The 13,469-nt window shown below is 41.5% G+C and overlaps 1 protein-coding gene and 1 pseudogene across 1 annotated transcript in view; one reads left to right on the top strand and one right to left on the bottom strand.

Moving 5' to 3' along the window:
• STARD4 (StAR related lipid transfer domain containing 4) overlaps nucleotides 1-10,907 on the bottom strand; it is a 33,110-nt gene extending 22,203 nt beyond the window's left edge. Inside the window, exons 1-3 of the mRNA XM_089684740.1 lie at nucleotides 10,842-10,907; nucleotides 7,665-7,773; nucleotides 4,569-4,618 (exon numbers count right to left, since the gene is read on the bottom strand). Of these exons, the coding sequence (XP_089540866.1) occupies nucleotides 4,569-4,618; nucleotides 7,665-7,769 (155 nt within the window). The 5' untranslated portion in view covers nucleotides 7,770-7,773; nucleotides 10,842-10,907. The remainder of the gene's footprint in view (nucleotides 1-4,568; nucleotides 4,619-7,664; nucleotides 7,774-10,841) is intronic.
• LOC149456617 (uncharacterized) lies at nucleotides 1,544-3,288 on the top strand (annotated as a pseudogene).
• Nucleotides 10,908-13,469: the final 2,562 nt, after the last annotated feature.

Below are 13,469 nucleotides of genomic sequence, written 5' to 3'. Positions count from 1 at the left end.
TACTGTGTGCTACAAATTGCCTCCAGCATTGTTCCTGTTTCTTCTTGCTGGAGGCTGCCATTTTGCTGAAGCTTAGAGCCCCTTAGCAGCAGAACATCTTTTGGCTAACAGCAGATGGGCATCTAGTGGCTCTGATTTTAGGCATAATTGTAAAAATAGAGAGCAACTGAGCATGAGCAAAGCATTGTGAGACAGTATGTTACTGGATTTTAAACAGTATAGGCCCTCATTTTTAATGTTTTACAGAGTGTGGCAGGGTTACTCCGTGCCACTGTTTAAAATGGTGGTTTGTGCCAGATTTTGTAAGAAGGAAGCACATTAATGGCACAGGCGTGTGCTGGCTTCATATGAGAGTCATAGAGCAGGGCCCTTGAACCCCTCATGTTTTGTTTTGTTACTGTATTGTCTCATGTTCTGTCCCCCACTATAATGTACAGTGCTGAGCAAACCTTTTAGCGCTATATAAATACTGTATAATAATAATAATAATAGTTAGAGCTCAGAGCCGCAGTGTGTGAAGGGAGGTGTGAGAGGTGCTGCTATGCACTACACTGTCCATGTCAGGACAGACCAAGGCCTGAGCCTGAGAGAGAGTCCATGAGGCACAGAGCAACTAGGGATCTGCAAGAAAAAATGTGGATCTGAGGTGCAGCTTCTGTGCATGAACACTGGGATGTGTTTGCTGGTCAGAAGGACCAAAAAGGTACTAATCCGAACTGAGCTGAGAGAGCCAGGAGGCAGAATGTCATGTTCTGTTTGTGCTGTTAGTGAGAACCCCCTGCGTGAGAAGACATACCTGTATGAACTTTACTTTGAAAAAAAAGTGGGCAGAGAAGCCCTGAAAATTATCTCTGGCATGGAGGAAACTCACTATTTTGGCACTACCACTGAGCTACAAAACCCTCAACATGTCACAATTGGTGGAGGATGTGGGCAGAGATGGTGGAGTTCCAGATCCTCGCATACCAGAAACAGTGAGTAGAAAGAAACAGTGTGTTCTTCTATGTGCATCAGTTGTGATTGCAGTGAAGTTTTGCTAGTATTAAAGATACAGTACACCAAAATGTTTCCTGACTTGCAAAAAACTGTGTCAAAAAGTTGTTTTGTGCCTGACTGCAGAGATGGGGACAGTCAAAGCACAAAAAAGAAGCAAGGTTTGCTGAAATGAGAGACAGAGCTCTTTGGCTGGAGGGATTGGTACCACGAGGACAAGTCCCATACAAGCCTGAATAAAGTTTGCCAAGGCATGAGAGTCCATCAGTGTGTGTCTGCTGTGGACAGGTGCAAGCGGCATTTGGCCACAATGGAGCAAGTGGAAAAAGAAAGCAAGCCATCGCTCAGTGCACGGAGAAAGCAGATGGGAGCGGTTGCCTGTGGCAACAAAAGAGAGATTTGTTTTGCAGACTTCATACAGTTTTTGTTGCTTTCTGAACATGTTGAGGACTTTTTGGATGAGTTTGCAATGATTGCTTTCTACAGAGGGTGATCCACAGGTCACTGGGTTGAATTGGTGCAGCCATTTTTGATAGAAGAGTACCAAGGGATGTACCAATTGATGAGTCATGACCGAGATGACTATGACAGATACCTAGAATCAATGCAGAGGAAGGGTAGTGTGCTGGGTGACACACAGGTTGCAGCTGGTAAAGAGCAAAGACAGCCCGCTAAAGCTTATAGCACTGTTGATATGTCTATGAATGCTAACGATCATAGTGATAAAAGTATTATTATGGATAAATGTAATGATGTTGATGAGAAAGGTATTGTCTGTTCTGCAGATTCCCTGGTGATGCAAAGCACTCATGATGGAAGCACAATGGATTGGGACAGTTGGGCCAAACAATTGATAGTCATGCTAGACAAGGCTATGTTATGCAACAAGGGCATGGACATAACAACTGCTATGCCAGATAGAGGGATCTCAGAGCGGCCAGTGATCCAGGCACAGGGGCCCCTGCTGAGATGGGTCCCCTCCAGTCAGAAGGATCAGATAAGGTTGCATGCTTAGCAGAGGTTTTGTCTACAGCCCAACAAATTAGTAATGTTGAGTGTCAGAATGACAGTGTAATTGGTGATGACTTGAAGAGACTCGGTGTTGCTGAAAATGAGTATGACACATGCATTTGGCAGTGCTGAAGGGAAGGCACAAGTTGTGTCAAGTACCTCTGAGTTGAAGGTCTCTTTAAATGGCTCTGCCTCTCAAGCCTTAGTGAATGAGCCCCTCTATGTTGCTAGTAAGTGAAGAGTCCCTAAGGTTCTGTGTTTAGATGTGGGGTGTATAGAAATCACTGAGATGTTATTGGAAATGTTGGAATTGATGAAAACCCTTTAACTGTACACCTGTGTGTACCCACCGCAGATGGATGGCCTGGTACTGCGTATTACCAATCAGTGGAGACAGGTGTTAAGCAATGATGGTCAGAATTGGTATTGGTTACTGCCGTGCTGATTACTTGTATGGAAAGTGGTCTCACGGCTCTCTGCGAGAGTGTTACCAGGGGATGTTTGGTGCAGAAGGTGCTCAGGGAAACTGCTAGAGGAATCAGAAATGACAGATATGTTAGAAGTCTCTCCGTGTGATGGGGTGCATTCCTGTTGGCGCAGTCCGAGGTGCAGTTGAGCAGTGGTTGGTACACGGTGCATATACTGTCTTACCCACTAGACCTCATGAAAAGGGTTGCAGCAGTAGCAGAAAATCTATCCATCAACCGCAAAGAGTTGCAGATTAAGGCCCCCGGAGATACTCTGACAGGAAATAATAACAGTGTTGGTAACTGTAACGGGGAAGAGTGTAAACCCATGTTGAAAGTTGTCTCACAGTGTGCTGGGTTGCTTCCTTCTAATCTTGGGTATGAGAAGCACTCTAGAGCACTGTTGGACAGGTCAGAGGTATGGGTTGAGGTACCAGAGGATACAGAAATGGTTAAAGAGACTCTTGTACAGTCGCTTATGGAGTGTTAGACAATAGGGGATGTTGTGAAACTTTGGGAAGGTCCCATAGGGAGTAACCGCTGGCCTGTATGTAGTCCCTCCTCCGATACAGTCCTAGCAAACAATGGGACAACAGTTCCACGTGATGGTGACCATAATAAGCTGAGTACTCCACTGTGTAATTTTTCTATTGATGTTTATTAGAAGAATGTGGTGTTAATCTCAAATGATTTGGTTGCCAAGGGTAACCACACAGGGCTTAACAAACCTGAAAACCGGATGGTGCTGGTTAAGATTGAATCAGATGGTGAGAGAGCTCGGTCCCTGACAGGTACCATAGAAGTAGGGCTCCTATAGTCCTGGGAGAGTAGGTCTGGGGGAGGTAAAAAGAAATGCAGGAACCCAAGTCCAAAAGGTAGAAGGGATAGTAAAGAGACCAATGGGACCCCTCGGTTCAGGAGGAAGTGCTTGTGGAAGCACACCTGGAAAAAGACGTGGGTAGAAGTCAGACAGGCTAAGACTCCTGTTCATGATAGTGAAGTGCTTGTAGAAAGACGCAAATCAGAGGTGCAGCGTCTGTGCATGAACACTGGGATGTGTTTGATGATCAGGAGAGCTGCAAGAGAGAGCCAGGAGGTTGAATGTCATGTCTTGTTCGTATTGATGGTGAGAACCCCCTGCGTGGGAAGACATAGCTGTATGAACTTTACTTTCTTTTAAATAAAAGTGGGCAGGGAAGCCCTGAAAACTGATTCTGGTGTGGAGTAAAAGCAATGCTTTGGCACTGCCATTGAGCTACAAACCTCCCAACAGGTCACAATAGATATAGCTATAAAAGGGGCCAGACTAAAGTGATCTAGCAGGACCTAATTTTCTGACTAAATTTCCACTTTAATTATTACTCTACTTTCAAAATTAATAAACTTTCACGAAAACAATTACTACACTCACTGCAATGTATATTTTTTTAAATTAAGTTTTAATATATAGTCAGCATCCTACATCCCTGGATCTGTTAGTTATCCTGCATATAGCTTTTACGTAAAATAACTACTGCCTATGTTTTCTTTCACTGGGTGCTCACTTTGAATGGCTCAGATATAGAGACATATCTACATTAGGACTGCATTCACATGGGCATTTAGCCACACTAAAGAGCTCTTTCACATGAACTTTCCGATCGGGTCCGTCTGCCCGTTTTTCAGGCGGACCCAATTGGAACCTCCATTCTCCTCTATGGAGTGGTGGGTGTAAACGGACATGTGTCTGTTTACACCCGCCAACATCCGATCCTATCTGCCAAAAAGGGACAGATGGGGATCCAATTCCCCTTCCGTCTGTCAGATCAGATCAGATGAAAAGACAGGTGGCCCGTTTTCATCCGACCGCCCATAGAGGAGAGCAAGCAGCTCTGTCTGGTCTGCAGAAGCGGAGCAGACACAGAGCTGTCATCCACTTGCTCAGCGGGAATAAGCGGAGAGATCACCTGCTGATCAAGCGGATACGCTACACAGGTCTGTCCCATGTGAAAGAGCCCTAAAAATCCTAGCCTCAAGAATCTATGGATTCCTGTGGCTGTGATTGACAGCGCCAAAAAATACAATTATGAATGACATTTATGATTGTTAAACACTCACAGGCAGCCTCCAAATTCCTGAGATGGTTTTCGCCACACTGTTACATCACTCTGTAAAGCAGAGAAGTCAAGGTCAACACTACTGGTTTAAGTATCAGATGACGGAAATAGTAGAAAATATAACATAACTAGAAATCCTATTGCAAAGATTAACAAAAACAGGGTATACATTAACACAATTATAGAAATGCAGATTTTTACACGTGAACAAATTGATTAAATAGCTTTAAAACAATAAGACTGATTTAAAACGTACTTGAAGAAAAACAACGGCAATGTAAGGGAAAAAAAAAACCGCTATTGACCCCCACCCGCTCCACAGCAATCTACAGTACATTTTCTTTGTAAAATAAAGGTTTTATACCATAGTAGAAAAAAAGGGAAAAAACCTGTGCTACACCCCAGACAATACATTGGAGAACCAATCCCAGAGGACGCCATTTTTGGAGAAAGGAACGTTGGGCGGAGTTTTCTCTGACATGACCTTGTTCTAGCCAGTGGTCTGACTACGTGGGAAATTTAAATGTTTACACTGCCTTTGTGCACCTTATCTATGTAAGTGCAATACCTTAATACATTTTTTGCTGCTTTATCGGGTGCACTATGAAGTATTCTTCTTCTGTTTTAAACCTTTCCTTGCATGATGTGGAGAGCTGTCTGATGTGATGGATTATTTCAAGTGTACCTGCAGTTGTCCATTCATCTTCTATGCATCTCCTTGGTATGGCTAACTAGGGTTTCAGTGTGGGATCTGAACACCATCTGCTCGTTTGATCTCTTGATTGGAGATCAAAGTGTCTGCTAAGAGGCTAATTTTTTTCTTTTGTGTCAAGCATTTGTGGACACTTATGCACTTTCTGTTGGAGGATTTCTTTAGCACACAGCACTGTGTTATTGGCTTTTGTGACTTTTAATTATTTAATATATGAATGTGGACTTATATCATTTCAATTAATTTTTGTACATTTTTTATGTAGCAGTATTTATTTGACTTATTATTGTTTATGATTTATTAGTGTACAGCGCACTCATTTTTTATATGTTTTATAACATAGTACCCTGACAGCCAATGTCCAAGATATCTGGTCTTATTTTTTTATTTATTTCAGGTATTTATATAGCACCATCAATTTACGCAGCACTTTGCATATATATATATATATATATATATATATATATATATATATATATTTTACATTCACATCAGTCCCTAACTCAACTACAGTCTAAGGTCCCTAATTTACATTCATACATACACATACTAGGGCCAATTTAGACGGGACCCAATTATCCTACCAGCATGTCTTTGGAGTGGTTTGGAGTTGCACTTCTAGCAGTGTCCACATTCCATTGTGATGCTGGTTGTGCTCTAATTACAGTATTGGTGTGATGACATTAACAAGAGAGGTGACTACAGGACTCATTGAAGAATGGCATACTGAGGGACTTCAGCAGACAAGTCATTACAACCGGAACCAGAATGCTGGAAAATCAATGAACTGTAGATTGGATTAATTAAGTTTTAGGCTCCATGCACATTGGGCTTGAAAAAACATGCCAGTTCCCTTTGCACAAAAAAAAGAGCATTTTTGCACACAGTTTTGGAGACTCTAGCATTTTTTCTGACAGAAAGCTCCAATCAAAAACGCAAACCAGAAGGGTTTTTTTTAACATTGAGCTTAAAATATGCCCCTCATCGTTCTAATGTGCATGGACACATAAGATAACATTGAGCTGCTTTTAAAGACAAAACCAAAAAATTCTTGTGTTTCTGCAGCGATTTTTTTTTTTTTTTAGCCAGTGTGCAAGGACGTTTACACCAATGCGTTTTTTAGTGCTTTTTGCAGAAACGCACTATAGCCCATTTAACATTGTTTCCTATGGAACTTGTTCACATCTATGCTTTTTTGAGCTGCTACATTTTCGAAAAGGGTCAAAAGCAAAAATCAGCTTTTTTGCTACAAAAGAGTTCAAAGGAGAAGCTGCTGAAATGCATGGTAGTGTGTTTTTGCTGTGTTTTTGCGTTTTTTATTTTTTATTCTGTCCAGGAATGGAAAAAATTCCACTTTAACAAAAAAAAGAGCGGAACAAAACTCAAAATGCAGTGAAAAATTGTCAAAAATGCACCACAAATGCATCAAAAACACGTGTAGAAAAAAGCAAAATAAACTGCAATATGTTCAAAAAGCAAACTGCACACTGTGTGAATGGAGCCTAAGCTGGTATTGAAAAAAATTAAGTTGGCAGTAATTAAGTTAATTAAAAGGTAAATTGGCGTAATTAAGTGAAATTACCTTTTTTATTTTTTATGCTTTATAGTTAAATTTTAAACTTAAAAAATACCGTCCCAACCACTAAACCCTCCTCCCATAGACCTCACTCACACCAGGGTAGTGTTGACAAATGATGCTGTTCACTTCAAGCTTCTATGTGCAATTTTTTACACAATGATTGTAAGTGGTAATTTTTGGTTAGTTAATTTGATAGGAAAGATGTGCTGATTTATGTAAACTGAAATAAAAACTTGGACTTCCTTTAAAGTACTTCTATATGATGATCATACTACCATCAGAAAGGGTAACCCTAAAATACCATGGCTGTAGAAGTCACTGCTCTGCAATCCCATGTCAGCTGGTCATGTGACCAAATGATGAAGCTGTGGTCACATAACAAACCAATCAGTTCAACTAAACTGCGATTCTAGTTTCTAGTAAAGTAGTTTCCAGAAATAATGTGTAAAATAATCAGCTTGATGAAGGAACTTTGTGCTTTAAAAGCTTGCTATGGCTTGCACTATACTAAGCTATTAAAGCTACTGCTCTTAAGTTTTTTGTTTTTTTTTGTTTTTTTAACCAAAACTATGATTTTATTTCACAGCCTTCATGACATATTAAATCATCCTTAACTAATGGTATTGCTGAAACTGGGAAGTGAATGAGTTCGCTGGAAGTCTTATCATGTAATTGCATTTCTGAGTGCATTTATAACTAGTGTGGGTAAAGGTCCCAGTTAGTATTTTCTCTCCAAGCAGATAAAAGATTTGTTCTCAGTGTCTATCAGAAATTACATTGATAAAATACACTGTAGGTTGACTTACTGATTTTTTAGCGACACTCCACTCTTCCTCTGGAAGACTGTGGTACTGAATCAGCGTATTCTGCAACTTTGCAGACATTGTTGGTACATCTATATGGTCCACCATGATTCTAAATGTAAAACAAAATATTGACATTGAAGGTGACTCATTTTAAAGTATACCTATTAAAACAAATCAAGTTTTAGAGGCCATCTTCAACCTCTCCATCTACTACACATGTCCCAGCAGATATCTCAGATCAGCACGTCACCTTCATCCAAACAAGGCACCATTTCTGTGAGCTGGCTGGCCAACAATTCTGCACCATTGATTATGATAGAGAGCTTGGGGTCCATTTACTAAAGGGAAACAGGCTGTTCACTTTGCAAGGGAATTTTCTATTAGTTTAGTAAATGAGGTGAAGCTCCACTGACTTCCATCATCCAGCCGTGTGACAAAAATGATGTAATTTATTTTATTTTCCTTGTATGTCATTGGGTTATCTTTGCAAAGCTATTTTTTATACCATGTTCAATCTAAGGGGAAATTCCCTAGCAAAGTGAACAGCCTATTTTCCTACCCTACTCTCTCTTCGCAGTCCATACTTTATAGTGGAGACACTTGCAAGCTGACATCTTCTACATTACACTCTATGGTAGAGGCAGAGGCATATTTACCACAATGCAAACAAGGCATTTGCCTAGGGGGCATTTTTTAGGGGGGCAGCACTTCCCCCTGGAAGAAGGGACATATACGGCATGGGGACCAGGTGGAATCAGAGAGAGGCTGTGGGCTGCTTGATGGTGTATACAGAGCCCAACTGCTGTTCGCAGGGATGTCCAGAGCTGTGAAGGAAGTGTCTCTGTGTTGCCATGGAGGAGGTGGATGTTAGTCGAAGGCTCTCTTGGGTGGGGGGGGAATGGGGCAGAGGTGTTGTTGGGCTCAGGTGACAGGCTCTCACTCTACCAGGGAGGGGGGGCGTCTAATTGAATGTGTTGTCTAGGGCAGCACAAAACCTAAATACACTACTGGGTAGAGGGGAACATGCAGGCATGCAATAACATCAACTACTACCCAGCTCATGGAGGAAATTCATACAACACAAGCTCCCTGTACAAGGCTGAGCACCTGCCTCAATTTTGTCCAGAAAGCAGGAAGTCGTCATACAGTTTACACAGCACTGACAGCCGCTGCATCTGTTAGGGAGGTAAATAGTTTGTTTACACCACCTTGTTCCAAACAAACTATTTAAACTCCACTAAAACATGGAGTTCAGCTTTAAAATGGCTGTAAAGGCACCGATTCACACATGTGCGGTGCGGATTGAAGCTCAGGTTTCACAGCTAATTGATACAGAAGTTGTTCAGCGGTTCAGGTCAGGTTTACATCAGGTTCAGGACAGGATTAGATCAGGATTTTTTCCTGTTCACACATATGCGGTTTACAAACGGTTCCCATAGAAGTCAATAGCCTGTAATCAGCAGTTGAACCGGACCGCACTGCTCAGAAATCGGACAGGACTCTTTTTCAAACCATATTGAATCTGCACCGCCAGTGCACCGGACATATGTGAACAGGCATCATAGGAAGCAATGTTTTTTCACATAAGATGCAGATTGGATACGGTTCAAACTGCGTCCAATCCGCATATATGTGAATTAAGGGTTTTTCTTTTTTCTTCATGCATACTATGGATGAATGTAAAAAACCATCAGTTTGTACCCCCCCCCCCCCAATAATTACCTCAATCCAGTGATGTGTACAGGAGCAGTGACTGGCAGAGCAACTGCACGCCGCTCTACCCATGCTGCCATTGGTGGCTAGGCATGTCAATCACCGGGTCCTGGCCAGCGATTCCCTGCCAGCATGCAGCAATCACCAAGTAAAACTAACAAGTAAACAACACAGGTCTCTCTCCTGCCAGCAAGCTCATGCTGTTGTGTATTTCTCTGCACAGCAGAGAAATACACAGCAGCATGTTTCCTTAGTAAACACACACAGTAACACAGTTAACCCTTCGATCACCCCAGATGTTAACCTCTTCCTACTCATTAGTACAGTGTCAGTGCTTTTTATTATACTGATCACTGTATTAATGTCATTAGTATGTCAGTGGCAGTTAGTCAGTTCCCACCCAGCGTCAGAATGCCCGTTGCAATCCCACTATAAGTCGCTGATCACCGCCATTACTAGTATAAAAAAATTAATATACAAATTCCAGTATATATACCGCCATTTGTAGGCGCTATAACTTTCACATAAACCAATTAATTTGCAGGTATTGGGATTTTTTTTTGGCAAAGACACAGCCAAATACATTTTTGCCTAAATTTATGAAGACATTTGATTTTTAACATTTTTTTACTGGATATGTTTATAGCAAAAAGTCAAAAACTTTGTTTTTTTTTTTTTCAAAATTGCTGGTCTTTTTTTTGTTTAATAAAAAACGCACAGGTGATCAAATACCACAAAAAGAAAGCTCCATTTGTGGGAAAAAAGGACATAAATTTAATTTATGTACAGTGTTGCATGAGTGCGCAAATGTCAGGTAAAGTAATGCAGCACCATATCGCAAAAAATGGCCTGGTCAGGAAGGGGGGCAAATCCTCTGGAGGGCAAGTATCCTTATCCTGGAGTGTTAGCTTAGTGGATGATCCTAATGCTGCTGACTACACCAATGGGGTATCTCTGTAACCGGGATCCCATGGGTGGATGAGATCTTCCATGCAGGTGTCACTGTCCAGCACCTGTCTTTGACCTGCATGCTGCAAATGACATGGAATAGCTGCCTAGGAAGAAGTGTCAGATATTCCCTAAAATAATAATAATAACAATTAGCTACATTGAAGTAATCATGATCACATATCTGCAGCTTGGATCCTTGTGTAACAATACAGTAGCAGCCAAGTGACTCATCTATAGCATGACACAGGGCAGACTTCTGTCCATAAGCAGCAGCTTCTGCTGACCATCAGTATGGAGGGACACTCTGACCTCCTGCCATAGGGAACTGCAGGATCCCCAATAGTGACATGCTACATATCCACTACATCAATACTGCTGCATAACCAGGTACACTGCCTGCTCTTACCTAGGTACAGTACAGCAGCATGCTGAGACCTGTAGTCCCTCCTGAACACAAGATCACAACCAGTACAATGCAAGGATAGAACATCCCATAATATCCTCTTCACTTACCCAGTCCTTTGCCTCTTCTCTCGCCGGATGGCAGCTGCACAGTGCTCTCCAGTATCAGCAGTTCTACTACCATCCAATCACAGCGCGAAGTCATTCATATTCACGTCACCAGAAGAGTACAGGAACCAATAGGAGAGGAGTCCCGGTCACAACCCGCCCCCCTCCTGTTTGACAGCATCTGTGCAATGATAGAAGGATGCTGGAGGGGCGGGGTCATGTGACTCATTCAGGCATCCCCTCTGTCTGTAGAGTGATGAGCGGAGAGCAGATGGGGAGCTGCAGTGAGTGATGTCCAGGGGTTGCCTAGGCTCATCCCAAACTATTGTTAGTCAAACAGTGTGACTAACAAATGTATATCACGGCTCATTGTGCCGGAAGAATGTCCTTCCGTCTTCATTCATGAATCACAGGGAAATTGTTGGATTAGCAGCTGCATCAGTGGCTAGGTTATTTTCTCATACCAAATTTTAAAATACGGATGTGATGAATGACTTCTATTGGAAGGAAAACAAGACTTCCCATACATTCAAATGATTTTCATCTTTTACATTTAAAATTTGAGGATATACTTCCATAAAGGATCCATTATTTTTCCAATTTCTGATAGGAATAACCAATCCATCAACATGTCTATGTAACAACCCATTCAACAGAAATGACACACGGGGAAGTGGATTTCAATCAATAGTTGTCAGATACCATCAATCACATTTCTGTATCTTATAGTTAAAGCGGAACAGAAAGCTTAAAGCAGAACTTTACACATAACAACTTCATAAAAGTTAGTAAGGAACAGGGGCGGACTGACAACTCATGGGGCCCCCGGGCAATAGGGGATTATGGGGCCCCTGTGTCCTTGCCCAAACTCAAAAAAGCCTATGAAAAAGGTACCAGGGGCATCTCATAGGGCCCCCTACTGGCCCTTGGGCAGTGCCCTAGTTTCCAAATGGTCAGTCCGCCCCTGGCAAGGAACATACACTCCACATTAAAAATTGTGCTACCAAAATTAGTGTGTGCTGTAAACTGCCTCCAGCATTGTTCCTGTTTCTTCTTCCTAGAGACAGTCATTTTGCTAAAGCCCAGAGCCCCTAAGCAGCAGTAAATATTTAGGCTTTCGGCAGAATGGCCTCTGCACAGTGCCTGAGAGAGTGACTGAGCATGTGCAGAACAGGATTACTGGATTTTAAAAAGTATAAACACTTATTTTTAATGTGTTACATAGCTATGTCCACAAGAGGGACTAGTCTGAAGTGATCTAGCAGGACTAATGCATCATAAATGTCATTTAACATACATCACACTCCTATTGAAAGCAAAGAAAAATGGGTTTGATTATTAATGTAGAATTTCAAAAATTATTGTGGAACCGTTTTGATTAAAAGCTGAATTTACTAAACTGAACAGAAACACAGCTTGACTTTACAATGGATATAAAGGTAGAAGTGTTTATACCTTAAAGCATACTGAACCCAGGACCCTGCATTCACTATATCTGGTCTCCCATAGTGCACAGAACATGGAAATGCAGTTATTTGAGCAAATATAAACTGCAAAATACCTTTTCTCATCAGCAGTTAGAGCAGTCTTGTGACTTCTATCAGTGTCCAATCGAGCACATGTTAAAGCTTGTAGGAGGAGTTTTCATTCTGCTCTAAGAGGTTGAAAAACCTCTCTAGCAATACACAGCAAACTGAGCATGTGCAAAGTGACTTCACATGATATGTCTTATCAGGAGATAAGAGGAGGGAACTGGAAGAAGGGGAGGATCAGAGAAGTCAGGATCAAACAGCATTTTTATACAATGCAGAAGATTAACCCCTTAGGTTTCACAGTGAGTATAACAAACATGCTTTACTGCATATACAGACTGATTTTACTGTTGTGGGTTTAGTAACACTTTAATTTTCTGACTAAAGTTCCACTTTAAAGTGGAACTAAACCCTCCTTTCCTGTATAGCCAAGGAAAGCTGCCATCTTAACCTCTGTTTGATCTACAAACTGCCATGTAATCAGTTATGAAACCAGATATTTGAGTGCTGGTCTTCAGTCCTCTTCATTGGTTGGAGGCCGTCATTACTGCACATGGAGACTGGTCCAGCACTGTACACTGCACTGTACAGTGCCAGAGAAGACTGTGAACAGACAGGTAGGGGCATTTTATTGCAGAAGAGACATTGCATGTCTCTTCTGCAATAAACGCCTGCCTGCTCACTGTTTGTTACAGCAGAACTCCAGTACCACTTTAATCAGGTAGAAAAAAAAGTCCATCTAGTTCAACCTCCATATACAGAACCCTATACCCAAAGTTGAATCAGAGGAGGAGAGAAAAAAACGTACAAAGAATTAGGGGGGGAAACATTCCTTTATGGAAATAAAATGCTACCTGATATGAGATAAAAAAAAAGCACATGCCGATTAATGGAACACAATCAATAAATTTCTGCCCTGGCTGATCGACCCAGATTGATGGAATACGATCTAAATTGAGGCTAAATTGGTTGGAAGGAAGTAAAACCTATTTTGATGTTTGCAGATTTAATCAAATTGATCAAATCACATATCAATCGGATACATAAATAAATTAAGTGTATATGGCTACCATTATGTGAGGCATTGAGCAAATTACCC

Source organism: Staurois parvus, unplaced genomic scaffold (genome assembly GCF_062004578.1).
Source record: "Staurois parvus isolate SC_StPar_1 unplaced genomic scaffold, SC_StPar_1.0 ptg000354l, whole genome shotgun sequence".
NCBI classification, from domain to species: Eukaryota; Metazoa; Chordata; class Amphibia; order Anura; family Ranidae; genus Staurois; species Staurois parvus.
This window is presented reverse-complemented; position numbering and strand designations above follow the sequence as displayed.